Source organism: Musca domestica, unplaced genomic scaffold, assembly GCF_030504385.1.
Source record: "Musca domestica strain aabys unplaced genomic scaffold, Musca_domestica.polishedcontigs.V.1.1 49, whole genome shotgun sequence".
NCBI lineage: Eukaryota > Metazoa > Arthropoda > Insecta > Diptera > Muscidae > Musca > Musca domestica.
The window spans coordinates 4438731-4460405 of record NW_026712344.1 but is presented as its reverse complement, the minus strand read 5'-3'; the positions used below and the strand labels follow the sequence as shown (position 1 = coordinate 4460405).

General features: G+C 36.1%; 1 protein-coding gene across 1 annotated transcript in view; it reads right to left on the bottom strand.

Moving 5' to 3' along the window:
• Nucleotides 1-13103: 13103 nt before the first annotated feature.
• The window catches only part of LOC101888435 (protein timeless homolog), a 697464-nt gene continuing 688892 nt past the window's right edge, over nt 13104-21675 (bottom strand). Inside the window, exons 15-18 of the mRNA XM_059128021.1 lie at nt 20311-20516; nt 19706-19794; nt 15333-15533; nt 13104-15267 (exon numbers count right to left, since the gene is read on the bottom strand). Coding sequence (XP_058984004.1) covers nt 13688-15267; nt 15333-15533; nt 19706-19794; nt 20311-20516 — 2076 coding nt within the window. The 3' untranslated portion in view covers nt 13104-13687. The remainder of the gene's footprint in view (nt 15268-15332; nt 15534-19705; nt 19795-20310; nt 20517-21675) is intronic.

The following is a 21675-nucleotide window of genomic DNA, read 5'->3' as shown; positions in this document are numbered from 1 at the left end:
TATAATAATAATAATAATAATAATAATAATAATAATAATAATAATAATAATAATAATAATAATAATAATAATAATAATAATAATAATAATAATAATAATAATAATAATAATAATAATAATAATATAATAATAATAATAATAATAATAATAATAATAATAATAATAATAATAATAATAATAATAATAATATAATAAAATAATAATAATAATAATAATGTAGAATATTTAGGGGTTAAAATGGACTAAAAACTGAAAAATTTCCTGATTTTGCAGTTGCTCTACAAGTCGCAATTATAGACCAATCGAAGAGAAGGTTAGCATGGGGCTAGAGCTAGAGCTAGGGCAGAAGCCTTCCAATTTGGGCATCAGGTAATATTTAGAAAAAGAAAGAAAAAATTACCGTTAAATCGCGAATATTTTTAGATCCGACGAGATCACAATTAGACAAAAAGGCAAAAAAAGCAATCTTGACCGTTACATAGATGCCGATAATAAATATATCGGATATATATAGCGAAATATATACAATGTATATATCAAAGGAAGGAGATGTTAGCTAGAATGTTTATATCTCAAAAATGGCTGACCCGATTTTGACAAATTTTGTCAATTCAGAATGTTTTCTTGGCAAAAAAAATGTTATCAAAAAAATCGCATAAGAAGAAGCCAATAATGATGTTAATATAGATTTTGTAGTTTTTTTTGACATTTTTTTTATTTATTCATATTTTTTATCGCATGCGATTTTTTTAATTTGACTTGTTATATTGAAATATACAGTTTGTAATATTTGTTCAACTTACAACACAGGTTAGGATAATATATACAGATTGCAATTATCGTCCGCTCCTCACGAACATTTTTACAAGGGTAGGTTTAGGCTCAGAAGGGGTAGGCCTATTGTTTTCAAAGATGTCCGCAATATATTTAGGGGTTGAAATGGACCAGCAACTCAAAATCTTCCTGATTTTATAAAGGTCACAAATAGAAACCACATTACACGAAATCTCGGATGAAGTTAGAGTTTAGGACAGCGGGTAGAATGGACCACTACTTTTGTATGAAAAAACAATACCAATATTACTTACAGGCGATATCCAAAATACACAAAAGGCCAACTTCTGGCTTTTTATGCTGATTTCGTTGACGAATATAGCCAAATATCGTAGACAAGCAAATCATATAGATGAGTCTAAATTTGGAGATACAGAGGGACCTCTTGGTTTTGGTTAAAGGGTTCAAATGAACCAAAACAGAAACATTTTCCTGATCACACAGTCTAAACCTATCGAAACTGAATTTTGCATGAGAAGCAAATTAAGGACAGGGAAGAAGTCTAGCATTTTGGATGATCACAACAACAACTAATAGCTCGAGGGAGTGCGTGTATATTTGGACAAATTTCCCCGTGTCAAAATGATAAGGGTAATATCTGGGCAGTGTTTGAACAAAATCGGATGATCCTTTCACTTTCTATGAGGTGAATTATGTTCTTTAGAAATGTTGATATTTTATGGGGTAGGTTAATTTCAAAGTTCTTGGCCATATTTCCTAGATATTGGAAATAATGATGTTTCCTTTGAGTGTAAAAACCTTCCGTATTTCCGATATTTAATATTAGTATTTATTATGCTTGAATTTAGGATAGGTCACGTTCCCGTCAAATTTAGTATCTTGTGTGACAATTTTTAGTGGAGTTATTGGTTCAGGTCAGAAAAGCAAAACTCCAATAGAAATTTTAGTTTATTCCACGAAGAAATCTACATACCAAATCATACCAACACATGGCTTAGGGCTGAAACAAAACATGGAATTATATTGATAATTTGCTTTAGATAGCATTTCTTCACACAAGAACTCAAAATGCCAACAATTGGCGAAACCTAAAAAATACTTGAAATCGCAATTATCCTTCCATGGAGGTTATTCTAAAAAGTGGGCCGATATGGCCCATTTTTTGTATTAGATGTTCTAGAAGCAATCCGAAGATCTCTATCAAATTTCAAAGCTCTATCCTAAAAGTAGTGATTATAGGAGTCCCTTTGTATACAGTCAAAACAATTTGAAGGCAAAAACTACCTTTGGTAACAGAACCCTAAAATTCTTTTGGATTTTTATCTACAAACGAGATCTATGAACACCATTTAGAATTTTCCACAACCCAGCCAGGCCATTGTACAGTCAAATTATAAAAAAAAACAACGAAAAAAATAATAATGAAATTTGACAATTTTTCCAAAAAATTAAGTCTTAAGGCAGATTCTGGCTTTGATTGCAAACGCGTTAAATTAACAGCAAAAAGGCAAACACATAATTTTCACTTGTAGCACATAAATTTCGGACGTAATTTTCACAAAAATTCTTGTTTCAAGATATGTGGTTTATTCTGAAATTTATAGGGAAATTTTGTGTAGAAAATTTCTTTTCTTGACACCTTCTGCCTAGGACGAAATGTTATGCTACTTTAAACACAACTTGTCAACTGGAACAAGTCCAAAGAAAAATTGATAAAAAATTAGGGAAGAATTTTTTTTATACCCCATCTTTACACCAGGTCCACACTCCACTGCTTCTGATCCTCCCTTACAAATGTGTCAACATTCTGAATAACCATGAAGCTCATAAAACGCAAAACGAGTATCCAATTCATTTCAAACTCTCCTCACTCTTTCTGATACCACAACGGGTCAAAATTTTGAATACTTATATCTCTCATAGAATGTGAAAAGCATCAACTTCTCCTCACATTTCACACATGAGAAATATATGTTAAATTTGATTTAAATGTTGCAAATACCAATATTTTTATAAGTATTAGATGAAGTGGTATACTTCGGTCCACTATATCTGGTACCTCATACACATTTCACCATTTTCCAAAAATTATCACATATCACTTACATATTTAATATTTACATCAGACTTAGTTTAGATACGAAATTAACAAAAAATATTTATATGAACGAACATTGACTGAGGGTATATATCTGTCGGCATGTCGGCAAAGCGGACTGATGTATTACAGCTGGACTTTTTTATATCTAGAAAAAAATCATACTAAGAGTTTTATTGAGTGAAATAATTAAAATGTTTTTTGTAAGTTCAGATATCAGAGTGGTATATTAAGGTCAATGGCACATTTGGATGTCCAGCTGCTCCAATACTTTCACAGGAAGCGACCAACCACTTATGTAACGGTTACCCTATTTTTTAGAGATTTCGAAGTCAATATATTTTTGTGCAAGGTATGTTTTCCCAGACTTGCAATTTTATACCATCCGCAGGCGATATTGTCTTATGACTCATTCAAGCTCTTTGAGCATTTTGAAAATATAGATTAAGCTTCCGTAAGTGGGCAGGACAATTTTCGGAATATAAAATATTCAAAACATCTATGGGCAAACGGCCCATTAAAATTCGCTTATCTAGTATTTCTTATAATTCAGAAGTTGTCAATATGCCAGGCCAACAATTGTAACTTATCTGTTACAAACACTCCTGCCAGTCAAACGGCTTACTAAATGGTGCTTGAGAGATTTATTTAAGCACGAATATTAGGCAAAAAAATAAAAAAAAATCAACTGTCAATAACATGAATTCGAGCCTAACTAATTTATCACTTCCGCTGCGAAAAAAACAGCTGAGTAACGCTAAACCCCCAGAAAAAAAAAAAACAGAAAACAGATGAAGCAACTAAGATAGGAATTTCGCTAACAGGAAATAAATTGAAAACACTTCACTTATCGTGCCTCCATTGATGCCCAGACAAGCCAACTACCCTAACACCATTATGGCCCTTTATCGCCATTCTACCTCTATTACTTCATGGATTTGGGTAGACAAAGTGCAGACTGATTTTCATAAAATATTGATGGACGTTCGTTGTTCGTTGAAAACATATCCTCACAATACCACTCACATTTACTCGCAGAGACCGGAAACAATTCAACAATGCCTCTTGGCTTCTTTGCTTCAAAATGCCACAATGCCCGATTAGGCTAAGATCAAAGTAGAGGAAAAACGAAAAACAACAAATCACAGTCAATTTTGGGGAAGAAGGTGAGCGCGGAAAAGGAGAGATTCTTTCACCAGTCAGACAGACCGGCTGACAGGCGACATGCAACCAGCCTCAATTTCAGATTCTTTTTCCTGCTCAAACTTTGATGTTTCTTTGGCTGTTGCTCTCATTTTTTTCTCTCGCCATCCCTTTATCTCCATCTCTGCTACTATTTAGGGGATAAAATATCCATTTTATTGCCACCATTAATATTAGCCCTATCAAATGTATGCAGCTTTTTTATCTCGCCTAGTCACATTTTGCAGCCAACTCAATATTCCTGCAGCTACAATTGAACGGAAGCGGCTGATGAAGGGGTCATAAATTTTATGAATAACAAAAACGAAAGCAGCAGCAGCAAAAAAAACAGTTACAGCGGATAAAAAAAATGAAAACTCCAAATTGCTTTACATGAATTGTTTATGAAGGTAATTGAAAATGCATATTCTTGTAATAATTCATAGCGATTATTCTGTTATTCACAGCATAATCATCGGCGGTGAAAAAGGGTGTAGAGAAATACATTGAAGATTTGCCAACCAACCAGCCAACAGGCAATGGCTGTAGCTTTGTTTTTAATGAATGAATTATTTGGGGGATACGATTTTGCTCTGATGAGTAATTAGACTGTGGAACAAACACAAATAAACGTATGCGTACACGAGGGTCTACCGATTAATTCAAAAAGGGTGGTGAGGCAGTAAAGTTTTATATTCTTCTCATATCACAGGTTCAAAAACCGTCTACCAAAGCATACGAATTTTAGTATTTTTTAACTATGAGTACCCTGGTGTTAGAGGATATATTTTTACCAAAATTCTGATAAAGGGATCCCGTTTCCATGATATCGAAATATATCAATGTAGGTTGAGCACTAACAAAAGTAAATATATTGAATTGATAATCACATTGAGGGTTTATAGTAATTTCTACCAGATTTTCTGCTTGTATGTCTTACCGCATTATTTGTTTACAACAGGCAAACAGAAATAGATTGGATGAACTGCACAAATTTATTTTTTATGTCGATTTATCATAGTCCGTTCGTCGGTGTGTCCATGTATTTTGTGAACAAATGCCTCAATGTCCAACTGAGGTCAAATTTTGCACCGGTCGTTTGTGTGGTCCAAAGTGGAACCCTTTTCAAATTAGTGACAATCATTTTAGACTTGAATATATCTCCCATCTTAAGCTTATTCTGCTACAAATGTTTAATATCAGCTCAAAAAGGACGATTTTTAAGTACTCGCTCCAGGTTTGGATACAGATCCCACATATATATCAAGATTTCGTCTCTATTCCTTCATCAAATACCAAAATTAGTTCTTTACAGGGTGAGATAAAAAAAACTGCAACGAAGTCAAATGCCATAATTTTTACATTTTTTATACCCTCCACCATACTATGGAGGGTATATTAATTTTGTCATTCCGTTTGCAACTCCTCGAAATACTCATGTCAGACCCAAACAAAGTATATATATTCTTGATCAGCGTAAAATTCTAAGACGATTTAGCCATGTCCGTCTGTCTGTCTGTCTGTCTGTTCGAACAAATTGAGATAGAAGGCTAAAATTTTGCACACATGTATATTTTGCCAGTAGGTAGGTTAAGTTCGTTAATGGGCCATGTAGGTCCAAGTTATCATATAGCCCCCATATAACGGTATCTCCCGATATTCGGTATTTTGATGATTTTAGCGACATTATTCAACGGAATTGTTTCCAATTTGGCATTTGAAGTTCGTAGTGGATACTACAGCCTAAGACAGAAAATTATCTGTACAGGTCCACGTCTTCGTATAGCCCCCATATAACGGTACCCCCCGATATTCGGTATTTTGATGATTTTAACGACGTTATTTACCGGAATCGTTTCAAATTTGGTATTTGAAGTTCGTAATGGATACTACATCCTCAGTCAAAAAATGAGCCATGTAGGTCCACGTCTTCATATAGCCCCGATATAACGGTACCCCCCGATATTCGGTATTTTAATGATTTTAGCGACATTATTTAACGGAATCGTTCCAAATTTGGTATTTGAAGTTCGTAATAGATACTTCCACATAAAACAGAAAATGGGCCATGTAGGTCCACGTATTCGTATAGCCCCCATATACCGTACCCCCCGATATTCAGTATTTTGATGATTTTAGCGACATTATTTACCGGGATTGTTTCAAATTTCGCATGTGAAGTTCGTAATGGATACTTCAGCCCATGTCAGAAAATTGTCTGTGCAGGTTCACGCCTTCGTATAGCCCACATATAACGGTACCCACTATATTCGGTATTTTGATGATTTTAGCTACATATAAACAGATTTTTCTTCAAGTTTCGCATTTAAATATTGTAATAACTTATGACAAAATTTGCCTATGCAGGTCGGTATTTTTAAGATTTTAACAGAATTTTAAACGGATTTTTTTTTTTTGGAAATTGCCAAATTTGTACCAAATGGTGGAGGGTATTAAAAGTTCGGCCCGGCCGAACTTACAGCTTTTTTACTTGTTTAATTTAATTGAATAAAAGCAAAAAATGTCGGAAATAGCATCAAACTTTAGAATAAGTTTAGATTTGTTCGAAGTGGTCACCTTATGGCCTTCAAACGGCCAATGAAAACCTCACACGCTGCCCGAATTTTGCTCTGCCGTATTTTGGCCCATTCCCGGCGAAGAGCTTGCTTGAGGTGATCGACAATTTTGGTTTTTTTTAATGCCAACCTTGCTTTTCAAAATACTCCGAACATAAAATTCGAACGGATTAAAGCGGGGAACCTCATGTTGTAACCATTCCTGGGTGGCGCGTGTTGAGTGCGATGGTGCTGAGTCCTGTTGGAATGTCCAAGGTCTGTGGCCAAAATGTTTACGTGCTCGAGCCTTCAATACACCCTCCAGAATATTTTCGTGATAATAAAAACCAGTAAAGAAAGTCTTAAAGTCGGGCGGGGCCTACTTTATGATACCCTACACCACTTTGCTAATTAAGTAGAGCTCCACATAACAATTAAAAGTTTTTATGGGAGAATTCAATCATACACGATATGATTATAAATATAATTTAAAGTTCAAAGGACTAAATATGCCGAAGTATTTGTACCTTTTAAATTTGGAATTGTATTGCCAATTTGGTGCACAATTAATTTGAAATCGGATAAAGATATATATGGGAACTATATCCAAATCTGAACCGATCTGGATAAAATTTGGCAAAGATATTTCTGAGCTGTATTTGATATACTTCCCTGAATATCTTTGTTACGGAGTGCACATTACGGTTGTGGGTAACAAATATAACAAATCGGATGAATAATATATATGGAAGCTATAGCTATATCTGAACCGATCTTCACCAAATTTGACATACTACCATCTAGACTCAATTCGGTCGTAAGTGCCAAATTCCATCCCATTTGGATAAATATTAGACGTTTGGTGCACAATAAAAGGTAAATCGGACGAAGTTATATATGGGAGCTATATCCAAATCTGAACCGATCTCGATAAAATTTAGCAAATGTATTTCTGAGCTGTATTTGATATATTTCCCCAAATATTGTTGTTACATAGTGCATATTACGGCGACGGTGGACAAAAATAACAAATCGGATGAACAATATATATGGGAGCTATATCTATATCTGAACCGATTTCGATCAAGTTTGGCATACATATTTTCAGGCCTAATTTGGGTGTATATGCAAAATTCCATTAAATTCGGGCTGATATTACACGTTTGGTGCACAATAAAAGGCAAATCGGACAAAGATATATATGGGAGCTATATCTAAATTTTGACCGATTATCTCCAATTTCAATAGGGTTCGTCCTTGTACCAAACAACAGATCTTTGCAAAATTTCATCTGAATCGGGCAATAAATGCGACCTGTACTTTGTTTACAAAAATACATGGACAGACGGACGGACATGCATAAATCGACTCAGAATGTGATTCTATGCAGATCATCAAAAGGAACTATGGGTGTATCTCGTTTCCTTCTTCCTGTTACAAACAAATGCACAAAGACATAATACCCTGACCACCTTGTGGTGTAGGGTATAATAAGGCAACTTGGACGAAAATATATATGGGAGCTATACCTATATTTTTACCGATTATCTTCAATTTCAATAGGGTTCGTCCTTGTGTCAAACAAATTAGTTGTACAAAATTTCATCTGAATCGGGTAATAAGTGCGACCTGTACTTTGTTTACAAAAATACATGGACAGAGGACGGACGTCAGATCATCAAAAGAAACGATGGGTCTATCTCGTTTCCTTTTGCCTGTTACAAACAAATGTACAAAGCCGTAATACCCTGGCCACCTTGTGGTGTAGGGTATAAAAAAACATTGGTACGTCTATCATACACCCCATCAGCGATCCTCATTAAAAATTGTAACCCAAAATTTTTAGTACTATTTTGTACAATTATAGTTTCATTTTCTAAAAACCTAGCCTTAGCTCACCCCTTCACACTAACATTGCCAGACATGCACAAGAATAAACAATTTTCGATTTTCTTTGGGAGAAAAACTTCCCACTGCAATTACAAATAACTGAAACACAATTCGTGTCAAAGGGAACCCTTCTATCTCAACTGATAAGCTGCGAATATAGAAATTTTCAAAAGTCAACTAATTTTCCAACCGCTTTATTTTAAAAAATGATGCGATTTTAGATAGATCGAAAATAGTGGGAGTGGTCAAAATGGCTTTCCTTAAAAACCCAAATTTAGGTAAAATGAACATTCAAAAAAAAAAAAATATTATCCAAATCGATCGAGCCGTTCTCAACGAACATTCTAAACATCGCAATAATCATTTAAATCTTTCCATGGCCTTCTTCCGTTCTGTTTGCCCCCAATTCCCCATATTTGCTCGTTTCCCAATAACTATTCAACTATACAATTACTATTGGGTTACATATAACTTTTTGTATATTCTGTGGTCTTGTTAACTCATGATGTTATCTGGAAAAATATAATAATAAAAGTTTTCCATCAACCACATGGGAGAGTATTCACAGAAATCAAAACCACACCACAACAATGAACTGAAAATAATGAAGGGTTAAACGGAAACAATTGAAAACTTTTTATTAACGAAAAAAGGGAGAATAAGAAGAGATGTTTACAATTGAAAACCAAAACACAAAAAAAAAATGGGGGAACAATGTAAAACATCCTCGTTGCTTGGGCACAATAAACCGAATAGAACCAATTAATGGCCAACAATAGATGTAACATTGCAAAATACTTTGGGAAATTTTTATTAAATTCTTCAAATATTCAGGCAATTACCGACCATCCAACCGGCCGGCCTGCTGCTGCTAGTCTTCTTAACAAGGGCTAGGGGAACCATCAACAATACAACACAATGATACGTATTACACAGGCCAACATCATTGAGGATAACCCCAATAAAAACTACCACTCATATTTACTGCCACCCGGGTCACCATAACAATTTGTTTCTGGCCATAAGCCACAGCTGTTAAACAATTTCAGATTTGCTATGCAGCAATGGTATTGGCGGTGTACACAGGCCCCACCCGCCATGATTTCTTCATCACACTGTAGAACAAATTTCTTTTATGAGAATCCCATAGCAAGTACACCACCATTATTCTTGTGGAAATCATTTGTATGATTGACCAGCCGGAGAAGCAATTTCAAAGCCACAACTCATACTTGATAGAAAATCTATTACAAGTAATATGCAAAGTGGAAGGACATATTTTGAGCTTGTTTGAATCGAATTACACACAACTAGAAATAAATGGTGAATAAAGTAGCTAAAATCACCAAAATATTGTATATGGGGAGGTACCGTTATATCGGAGCTGTGCGAAGACCTAGACCAGTATAGACAATTTTCTGTCATAGGTTGTAGCATCCATTACGAGCTTCAAATACGACATCTCAAACTATTTCGGTGGGTATTGTACCTAAACTCGTCAAAATACCGAATATAGGGAGGTGCTGGTATATGAGGCATATACGAAAACCTGGACCTGCATAGACAATTTTCTGTCAAAGACTGTAGTTTCCATTTCGAACTTCAAATACCAAATTTGAAACAATTTCGGAGAATAATGTCGCTAAAATCATCAAAATATATGAAAACGTGGACCTACATGGCCCATTTACGAACTTAACCTGCCTGCTGGAAAAATAAGCATGTGTGCAAAAGTTTAGCCTTCTATCTCAATTCGTTCGAAAGATGATTACAACAAACAGGCGGACACACGAAGATCGCTAAATCGACTTAGAATTTTACGCTGATCAAGAATATATATACTATGTTGGGTCTGACATGAGTATTTCGAGGTGTTAGTATGGTGGAGGGTATAACAAGAGTTAATAAATATGTTCAAAAAAGTATAAGCATTCTTTCTTCATAAGAAACAAAGTGTGTATGAGCACTACGGAAAGTGCTAGAAAACCAATTCGTTAATTTTTTAACATCAACTTACTTTATTAAATTAGCTTCGATTTCAAAATTATACCCTCATTTGATACGACCAAGATATTTTTTGTCGAAATAATGTTTTTAGATCCCAAATTCTCCTTAACGAAATCCATTTAATTATATTTGTAGTTGACCTAACGAAGTCCATCTGTCTGTTTGTGCGCACGATAACTTTAGAATGGTTTATTGCAGGCCTAGTGTATCGTAATAGTTCTATCTAAAATCGCCACACCCATGGTCCCTTACCAACACATGGTCAACATTTTCACACACACAAACTTTTTTGTCAATAACTACGGAGAAAATCTAACGGAATATGAAAATAAAGCTAAACCAGTAAAAAAAAGTCTTAATGTCAGACGTGCCGACTTTATGATACCCTACACCACTTTCCTAATTTAGCAGAGCTCCGCATAACAATTAAACATTTTTATGGGAGAATTCAATCATACACGCTATGATTATAATTACAATTTAAAGTTCAAATTTTTAAATTCGGACTTGTATTGGCCATTTAATCGGATAAAGATATATATGGGAGCTATATCCAAATCGGAACCGATCTCGATAAAATTTGGCAAAGATATTTCTGAGCTGTATTCGATATATTTCCCTGAATATCGTTGTTACGGAGTGCATATTACGGCTGTGGGTAACAAATATAACAAATCGGATGATTAGTATATATGGAAGCTTTAGCTATATCTGAACCGATCTTCACCAAATTTGACATACTAGCTTCTAGCTTGGGTCGTAAGTGCCAAATTTCATCCCATATCATTTGGGCAAATATTAGGCGTTTGGTGCACAATCAAAGGTAAATCGGACGAAGTTATGCATGGCAGCTATATCCAAATCTGAACTGATCTCGATAAAATTTAGCAAATGTATTTCTGAGCTGTTTTTGATATATTTCTCCAAATATTATTGTTACACATACATAGTGCATATTACGGCTGCGGAGGACAAAAATAACAAATCGGATGAACAATATATATGGGAGCTATAGCTATATCTAAGCCGATTTCGATCAAATTTGGCATACTTATTTTAAGGCCTAATTTGGTTATATGTGCAAAATTCCATACTAATCGAGCTGATATTACACGTTTGGTGCACAATAAAAGGCAAATCGGACGGAGATATATATGGGAGCTATATCTAAATTTTGATCGATTATCTCCAATTTCAATAGCGTTCGTCCTTGGGCCAAACAAATGATTTGTGCAAAATTTCATCTGGATAGGACAATAAATGCGAACTGTACTTTGTTAACAAAAATACATGCACAAGACATAATACCCTGGCCACCTTGTGGTGTAGGGTGTAAAAAGAAGACACGTGTATTGGCGTTTGGAAAGTTTACATCGAAAATTTACCAATATAGAGAGGGTAAGTTCCCCCATTTTTCACACTTTTGGAAATTTTTGGATTCAGATTTCTTAGAATCCGTGCATTTTAGTTTCGCTCAACGCAAGTTTTAACCATATTAAAAAAACAATCAAAAGGCCCCTCCTCTGCCCAGTCACTCAACGGCAAATTAGTATCATTTAGTACTTTTCGAACAATCATGTTTCGCATTTCCAAGTCCACCTCCGATTTCCAATTTCAGAACTTCAGCTCTATCCTAAGATCCAATCCCAAATTTATTACCATACTCATGCACAGATATCCTACGTGTATCTAATTCCACCTCCTTCTCTCCGGCTTGTACAGCAACAGTGACCTCGATACCAAATTACCATCTCTATCCCAATACCCAATGGTAAATTTTGTACCATAGTACGCATTTACAAATCCACTTCCACTTGTCAATTCCAGATACCAACTGAGGCCTCTATATTTAATTCCATTATTCCAGCTCAAGTGTTTTCACAAATCTACCACCTACAGGGAACCAAATACAAAATTTTGAAATTCCAGCTTTATCGGTGCACCCTAAACCAAACTGTTCCAGATGTAGTACAGCTCGTACACTTACTACACAATTCCAAAACAACCTTTATATATCAAACTTACCTTCTAGATCATCCTTTTGTCCAATACAAAATATTAAATTTTTAGTACATTTTAATACTCTTCGTACGAATTCGCCAAAACCCCAGAACTCTTATTCCAAATTTCTAGAATTCTAGATCATCCTTTTGTCCAATACAAAATATTAAATTTTTAGTACATTTTAATACTCTTCGTACGAATTCGCAAAAAAACCCCAGCTTGATAACATGCCTACTCACTAAGACTGACCCTCGTGGAAAATTTCAAGACTCTAACTTCATGTGAATCTTGAATCTAGGTCAGTCAGTCAGTTATTTCCCATTTCACAATTGGGAAATTTAAAATCAAGGTTTCCTTTCAACTACAAATTTACTCTGACCACACAAGTTTAATTCATTCGCTCTTCTTAAAAAAAAAAAACTGTATAAATTTATAATCAACAACTTTACACGTAACGAATATTTGATTTCCCCATTATCAACTATCTTAACAGATATTTCACATTATCCATTATCGTTTCGTTTCACAAGGACATTTGTCTGTCCATTTTAATTAAGAAATAAAACATTCAATTTAAGATGCAAAGGAAACATTTAACTTTATTTAACATAGAGAATTAAGCGATACGATACGACGAAGTGCAATCAAAAATACACAACGTTTACACAAAGGAATAAGAAAATCAAAAAAAAAAAAAAGAAAAGATGTTAAGAGAAGAAAAAAAGGATATAACAAAAGGCAATAAATGAATAATAATATCGTGTTGTATGCAGTGAAAAGTGAAAGATAAAACTTTGACATTTTATCATTAGCGGACAGAGATTAATAATGCTGCCATGCTACGCCACGAATGCTGGATATTCATTCGGTTAAGGAAACATATGCCACCACCATTGTCGGAAATGGCAATGACAAAGCGAGCAGAGAATTAAAAGGGAAATGTCAAAACAACAGCGAAGTTTTGATTTTGAGAATCCGGATGCTGGCTGGCATGCCGTGCAGTAATTTTTGTTCAATTAAGTGTATGTAAAATGATACGACAAAATCGAAATGGTTGATGTTGGAATCGGGAATCAAAGCAAACATGAAGTAAATTGAAAGAATTGATTGGGAAAAGTCACTGCATACAACAGCAAAGGACAATGAAGAGAATTGCTTAATAATCATCTTCATCGTCATCATCAACGATGGCCAGGCGACGACGTTTAGCTGGTTCTTCACCGGTTTCGGCAGCAAGTTTTTCTGCAGCAGAAGGTTTCTTGCGCGATAAGAACATGGCATCCTCATCCTCTTCATCTTTATCTGTCTCCTCGCCATGAGCATCCACAGAACGACGACGTTTTTTAGTAGCATTTTCATCAGGATTACCTTTCTTGTTAGTATCATCGTCGTCATCATCGGATTCAATTACATTAGCACGACGAGAACGATTGATAATAGTTTTTTCTTGTTCTTCCACGCCACCATCCTCGTTGTCGTCATCATCATCATCACCCAATTCCGCCAAACGTTTGCGATAATCCTCAGAATTGAAATTCAAATCATCATTTTCATCATCATCTTCGGTGGCATTATTTTTTGCAGCAGTTTTCTTTTCATCAACCATATCGCTAAGTTTGATTTTGCTACTAGCCCTCTTGGCCTTTAGTTGGTCAAAAAGATCTACGGTGTTTGGCTTTTCCACCGCTTTTTCAGCTGGCATTTTAAAGGTATCTTCTGCATCGCTATTATCCTCTTCACTGCTCAAATCGTAGTTACGGCGTTTCTTATCCAATTTCTTTTTAATTTTATTCACCAATTCTGGGTCTTCACCGTCAGAGTCATCAGACTTTGCTGGTTTTTTCTTTTTCTTCTGAGTTTCTTTTTTTGTTTTGGGTTTCTTTTTGGCTTGCAGTGGAGCCCGTTCCTCAGTTTCTTCATCGCTCTTGCTGAACATTAAATTATTCAGTTTCGATCTTTGCTGATCACGAATCTTTTCTAAGTTGTCCAACTTTTCACGGTCTTTGGCATTGGCCAAGGATTCCAAGTAATCATCTTCGCTTTCGCTGCCATTATCATCGCCAGCGTCATCTGCATTGTCGCTTTCATCGTCGTCGTCTTCTTCGATACCCTCAACATCAATTTCCACCTCTTCACCAGCAACAATTTTTGCTCTCAACTTTAAATCGGCCGAATTCAAATAGGTCGGTATACGCCAATAGGTTTCCATACCCAAAACAGGTGGCTGTATACCCAGAGCTACCAAAACTTTTTTGAAATTGTCATCTTCCATAGCCTCTTTTTGTTGGGGCTGTAATGGCAACAACGGTACGCCATCATCTTCCTCGCTTGGTTCATCCTCATCATCGGCGGCATCATCCAAACACTCCTTCAACCAATCAATGGATTCCTGATATTTGTCGGCATCAATTTGACCCAGCAAAGCCCTGACGGTGCCAACATCAAGGGGAGTACGTACAATTTTTCTCTTTTGAGACTTGGCTGGTTTACGTGACTTAGATGGTTTCGACGACGATGACGACGACTTGGCTCTTTCCGACATGCCGCCTTCTTCCTGCATAAATTCATCATTTTCCTCATCATCATCGCTGTTCTTCTTTTTAGATTTACGTTTTCTTGGCTTCTGAGGCAATATTTCCGATTTATCAGCTATTATATGTAGTTGTAACATTCTCTTTATGATCTGTTGTTTGTTGCGTCTCTCCTCGAATTCGCCGAGGATACGTTGAAGACAATCTGGAAGGAAATAAAAAAAAAAAACATTACTACATGATATGAGTTCTTAGAGCGACCTCTCTTACCATCCTCCGTGCGATATTGATCATAGAGTGAACGCAACTCTTCATCCTCCTCAGGCTTCCACAGATGTTTAGACTGAGCACTAGCTGTTGACTTCTTTGTTGGAGCCTTAAATGTCAGACCCATTTCCTTTAGTTTTTTCAAAACACCTCTTCGAGTGCGGGTCTTATCGATGATATTATCCAAAATCCAATCAATGACATCTGAAAGAAGACAACAAATAATCAGAGAAGGAGCTAAAAATGGAGACACTGTTAAAATCATAGCATTTGCTAATTTTCACTTGGGAGCGAAACGTGCTGGGGAGCAGGATTGTTGGAGTGGGGACATAATCGCTCAAAATAGAGAAATAGTTTGCTCTAAGAGTGGAAATGAATGCAAACAAATATTTTGTTGTTGTTAATATGTACATCAGCACTTCATAAGACCATTCTTCCGAATTCGGCCGGAAAACTGTTAGAAGGTTGAAAAACAAAATTAGAAATGCGATTTTACTTCCGAGTTCGGTCCAACAACTCTAATTTCAATTTCGAATTTCTCAAGGATATTCTTTTGAAGTAGGCCCGACTTCGGTTCGAAAGTCGGCTTAAACTTCAGACTTTCATCCGACAAAATGTCAATTACTCCATATAACTTTCAGTCAGAAGTCGGACCGAATACGCATCCGAAATCGGAAGCTTTCCAGAACTTCGGCATCCGGCGACGGATCGAACTTGGGTATTTTGTTTCGTTGGGCGGTCACTGAAAAGATACACAGCGGTATGAAAAAATCTAAACTTGTACAATCTGTTCGACTTTGAACGAATTTTGTTCCCACTCAGAAAATAAGAAACTCCTATTCAAGCCACATCAAAAAATTGAGTTTGTGTAAATAAAATCCTGTAATTTTAGAACTAAACAAGTAAAAAAACATTCAGTTCGGGCGGGTCGAACTTTGAATACCCTCCGCCTTAGGACAAAGGAAACATTAGAATCCATTATGACCCACAAATACTAATTTTTAGAGAACTTCGTGGGAAAATGTGGCAAAAATAAAAATCAAAATACTAAATATCGGGATGCACCGCTATACGGGACAATAAAAAAACGTGGACCATAAGGAAGCACAAATACCAGTTTTTAGACAAATCCGTAAAAAAATGTGTACCGTTATATGGGGTCTACACCAAAGCGTACATACAATGTGTCAAAATCCCGAATGTCGGGAGGTATCATTATATGGGGACTATACCAAAACGTGGACCGCTGTATCTTATTTTCAATACTAACCATCCTAGACACAATACAAATTGTTCTGCTAAATATTGTCGCTCTACGTCAAATTAAATCGACTTAGAACCGTATGCTGATTATGAATATATATACTTTATGGGGTCTACGACGAATATTAGGGATGTTACAAACGGAATGATAAAGTTAATGTACCCTCCTTTCCAAGGTGGAGGGTATAAAAATAAAAATGTGGAATATGTTGCGAGTCTAGAACTTCGTACTAAAAAGTTTTTCATATAATTATAGGGAAGTAAAATAGTACGATGCAAAATCGGACTTTTGGGTTCACAGAAGGATATTCTAAATGTCAGTATTTTTATGATCATTCATGTCCAATAAATTACAATATTCGAAATTACATTTTTTAACAAAGTAAAGTGATTTATTCACAATGCGTGCGACAATTAACGCTCTTAAAAAAAAAGAGAATTAAAAAGTTCCAAAAATTATATGCCACAATACTCATCCGGGGTTCGCTGGCAGCAAATTTGCCGTCCATCAAATGTACTTCAAAAAGGCAATCGTGATAAACCCTAAATTGTTTGTTTGCTTCTCTCGCTCTCGCTCTCGCTCTCGCTCTCGCTCTTTCTCATTCTCTTCTCATCATAAAGTCATAATTTATAGAATGATAACAGCTACAGCAACAAATTTCAATCACTTCAGACACATAACAATTAATCTCGGACATATTGGCGAAATAAAAATGTCAAAGCTTAATCAGACAATACGAGTGAGTCAAGGAAGCCGGCCAGGAGCCGGTTCTATCCATTGTCACAAAGCAAGGATATGAGACAAAAAAGGATGAGGATAAAACACAAACTCATCGAGCAAAGTCATTAAGGAGAAATGGACGCAGCTGATGACAAACAACGATGACGATGATGATGGCGTCGTAGTCGACAATGACAGTAATGTTGTGTGTGTGTGCTATGCTGCTCTTCTACTATTGCTGGTGTTGTTGTTGCTTGCATGGGGGCGATAATAAAGAAAATTATTTCAATCAGGCAACTGTCAACACATTCAAATTGACTTGTTAAATCAATCACTGGTCGGACTTTGACCGAGTAAGCACTTAAAATGCTGCCAAAAGCCAAAAACATGCAGTTAAGGGTAAGGGCACGAGTGTCTTTCAAATCATCTAGATGCTATTGTCAGCAGCAGTTTTATCGCCAGTGCTGCCGTTGTTCTTGAATTGTTTTCATACCGAAATTATTTTTAAGAAATTTGTTGTAATTTAACGCATCAAGCACACATTTCTGCTAAAAGGTCTTCTTTCGATAGCTTTACAAATGCTTTACATAGAAGAAGGAGGCCAGTCTATAGAAGATAAGACATGGCCTCCTACAAAATCCCAGTGGAGAACAGGTGCCTGCCCTTCTAATTACAGACCTGAAGACAGTACTATAGAAGACGGAAATATCTCCCTATAGAAGAATGGGTATTCTAAATAAAAGCAAAAAGACTTCTTATAGAAGACTGGAAGAACTTCCTTCCTATAGGAGACCAGAAAGACATCTTATGGAAAACCAGAAGGTCTTCGTATGGATGAACAGAAGGTCTTCGTATAGAAGACCAGAAAGGCTTCCTATAGAAGACCAGAATATCTTCGTAAAGAAGACCAGAAGGTACTCGTAGAGAGTACCGGAAGGTCTTCCTAAAGAACCCAGAAGGCGTTTCGTATAAAAGACCAGAAGGTGGTCTTCGTATGGAAGAGTAGAAGTTGGTCTTCGTATGGAAGAGCAGAAATTGGTCTTCGTATAGAAGAGCAGAAATTGGTCTTCTTATAGAAGAGAAGAAGGTCTTCTAATAGAAAACCAGTAGGTATCTTCCAATAGAAGACCAAAAGGTTTTCTTCCAATAGAAGCCTGGAAGGTTTTCTCCTTATAGAAGACCAGAAAGTCTTCACCTTATCGAAGACCAAAAATTCTTCTTCTTATAGAAGACCAGAAGGTCTTCTCGTATTGAAGGAGAGAAGGTCTTCTCGTATAGAAGAAGAGAAGTACTTCTTGTATAAGGTCTTCACGTATTGAAGGAGATAAGGTCTTCTCGTATAGAAGAAAAGGAGGTCTTCTCGTAAAGAAGGAGAGAAGGTCTTCTCGTATAGAAAAAGAGAAAGTCTTCTTGTAGAATGACTTCTTGTATAGAAGAAGAGAAGGGTTTCTCGTATAGAAGGAGACAAGGTCTTCTCGTACAGAAGGAGAGAAGGTCTTCTCGTACAGAAGGAGAGAAGGTCTTCTCGTACAGAAGGAGAGAAGGTCTTCTCGTATAGAAGGAGAGAAGGTCTTCTCATGCAGAAGGAGAGAAGGTCTTCTCGTACAGAAGGAGAAAAGTTCTTCTCGTACAGAAGGAGAGAAGGTCTTCTCGTACAGAAGGAGAGAAGGTCTTCTCGTACAGAAGGAGAGAAGGTCTTCTCTTCAACATAGGAAAGAAGGTCTTCTCGTACAGAAGGTGAAAAGGTCTTCTCGTACAGAAGGTGAAAAGGTCTTCTCGCACAGAAGGAGAAAAGGTCTTCTCGTACAGAAGGAGAGAAGGTCTTCTCCTACAGAAGAAGAGAAGGTCTTCTCGTACAGAAGGAGAGAAGGTCTTCTCGTACAGAAGGAGAGAAGGTCTTCTCGTACAGAAGGAGAGAAGGTCTTCTCATACAGAAGGAGAAGACCAGAACGTGGTCCTCCTATAGCAGTGCTGAACGTGGTCTTCCTATAGCAGTGCTGAACGTGGTCTTCCTATAGAAAACCAGAAGGTCTCTCATAGACGACAATAAGGTCTTCTCATAGACGAGCGAAATCGACTGAATTAAAATCGTCCAAATTCGGAATCGCCCACAATTAAAATCAAGAATATACAAATTGGTTGTCATTTTTTGGGAAAGCGGCAACCCCGACTAATATCCCATGCAGTGAGATTATCGAACGTCTCAAACCCTCACCCACAGGTTAATAGAAAACGGAATGTCACATCAAAGCCAGCAGCAATGGAATCTCCCTAGCAAAAAAAAAGTGTTATCCAAAGTAGATGGGGAAGGAAGGGACGACTGGACTCAAATAAAAGACTTCATCACAACTACTTAGACACACAAAACAAAAAAAAAAAACACTTTGCTTACCCTTGTCAGTTTCAGGATTTCGTTGATTTTCTTCAAATAGAAAACGCAATTCAGCCTCCTGTTCATCGGTCCATGTGCCTTTGGTACCACTACAAAGAAGAATGAAAAGAAGAAAAAGATGAATTATAAAAAGTGGACAGCGGTGGCGTTATAAACAATTTAAAAAGAAAATCATCATTAAGGCCAACAAAATAAATAAAGAAAAATCTTTATAATAGAAAAATGGGTGCTAAACGCCACAATCAAGGCCAACTACCACCCAACTGTCGCACTGAAGGCCACTGCCATAAACAGAGTCCATTCGCCACCGTCTGAGATTTTTACAGCCATTCATCATCATTTCCATTTCACTAATGTTTCGTCGTACATTATGCATTACACCACCAGACAGGCTGGGGATTTGTTAAGTAATCAATCTCACAAGCCCGACAAAGGCCTTTAACGAGCAATGGCAATGGTGTTTAGGCACTACAGTATAATAGATATTCAAATTGTATATCAGCAATATGGCTGGCTCAAGGTTGCCGACTACAATTGGTCAACAACCTAAACGATTTATCATTGTTTTAGAAAAATGAAAAAAAAAAACTGAAATGAATGCTTACGATTCATAGGCATCACAGTAGCCGGATTCAACTTCATTGGCTTCCTTGACACTCTTGTAGAACAGCAATTCGGCATAGATTTTCGGATTGTTGGGAGCGGTTTCAACAAATTTCCTCACAACATATGTTCCCAGGCGTCGCAGTTCTTCGTGGTGGGCATCACGGCCGGCATTCATAACCTCTTGGAAAATGCGAAATAACTTGGCCTGGAAGAGAAATTATAAAAAATACACAAAATTTATTTGATTTGAAGTCATGTTGAATATAAAATCGATGGATATTTTTGACATTCTTTTTTGCGCTGTAAGTGCAACAATGTTTGGCTTCCAGAATTAATTTAAAACAAATGAATATTCGAATTTAATTAATTTTACGTAGAGGGATAGGATCTTCTCGATTCCGTATGTGTAAAAATAATTACTCTTGATCTATGTTCAACATATATAGTTTTATTTTTCGTATTTGAAACCGATTTTACTTGGAGCTGTTTTATTATTACTTCATCTCACCTGCTGCAATTAGATTTATTCATTATTTTTGCCTAAAAGCAATTATAATCGTTACTACCTGCTTCATACTATATAGTTTTCATTAAAATATCCGCTTCTCAATGCCATCAAGAAGAAATTACGTGACACAAAAATAGTTTCGCGAAAAAACTGTATCCAACGAATTATGCTACAAACGACGACCGACAGACAGACAGACAGGCACTAAAGACATAATTAAAAAATAAATATACAACTACATGGAACGATGACGTGTAGATTAAAGCTTCATCTTACGCTCTTTACAACAACAACAACAATAAGAGAAATAATGGAAAATTTGTTTTATTTCTATTGTTATTTCAGCACGATTTCCTTGTGCAACAGAAAATTCATTCTGTTCGCCTTCGATACAAATGCAACGTGACATTTGGCACACACAGTGGGGAAAGCAAAATTTAACATTAATTTTTTGGTATTTAACAGCAAAATTTTCATTTAGCATTTATCATTTTTCTTAGCTTTTTGATATTATTAGTTTAGCATTTTTTAGCTTTTTTTGTCCAAAAATTTTTTAGAATAAAATACTCAGAAGGTCATCCCACGTAAGGCCCAGAATGCCTTCTAAAAGAGGACCCAGAAATTTTCTAATGGAGGTTGCGAAAGGTCTTCTCATAGAAAACCCAGAAGTTTCTATCTTCTAACAGAAGGCCAAAAATATATTTTCAAAGAATACCAATTAGTTATTCTCATGGAAGACTAAGAAGGCTACGTTGTCGTATTCTCATGGAAGACTGGGTATTTTTTCTTCTTATAGAAAAAGAAGATATAGTATTCTCACGGAAAACCAAGTCCTTTTAAAATACTAAGTGTGGGT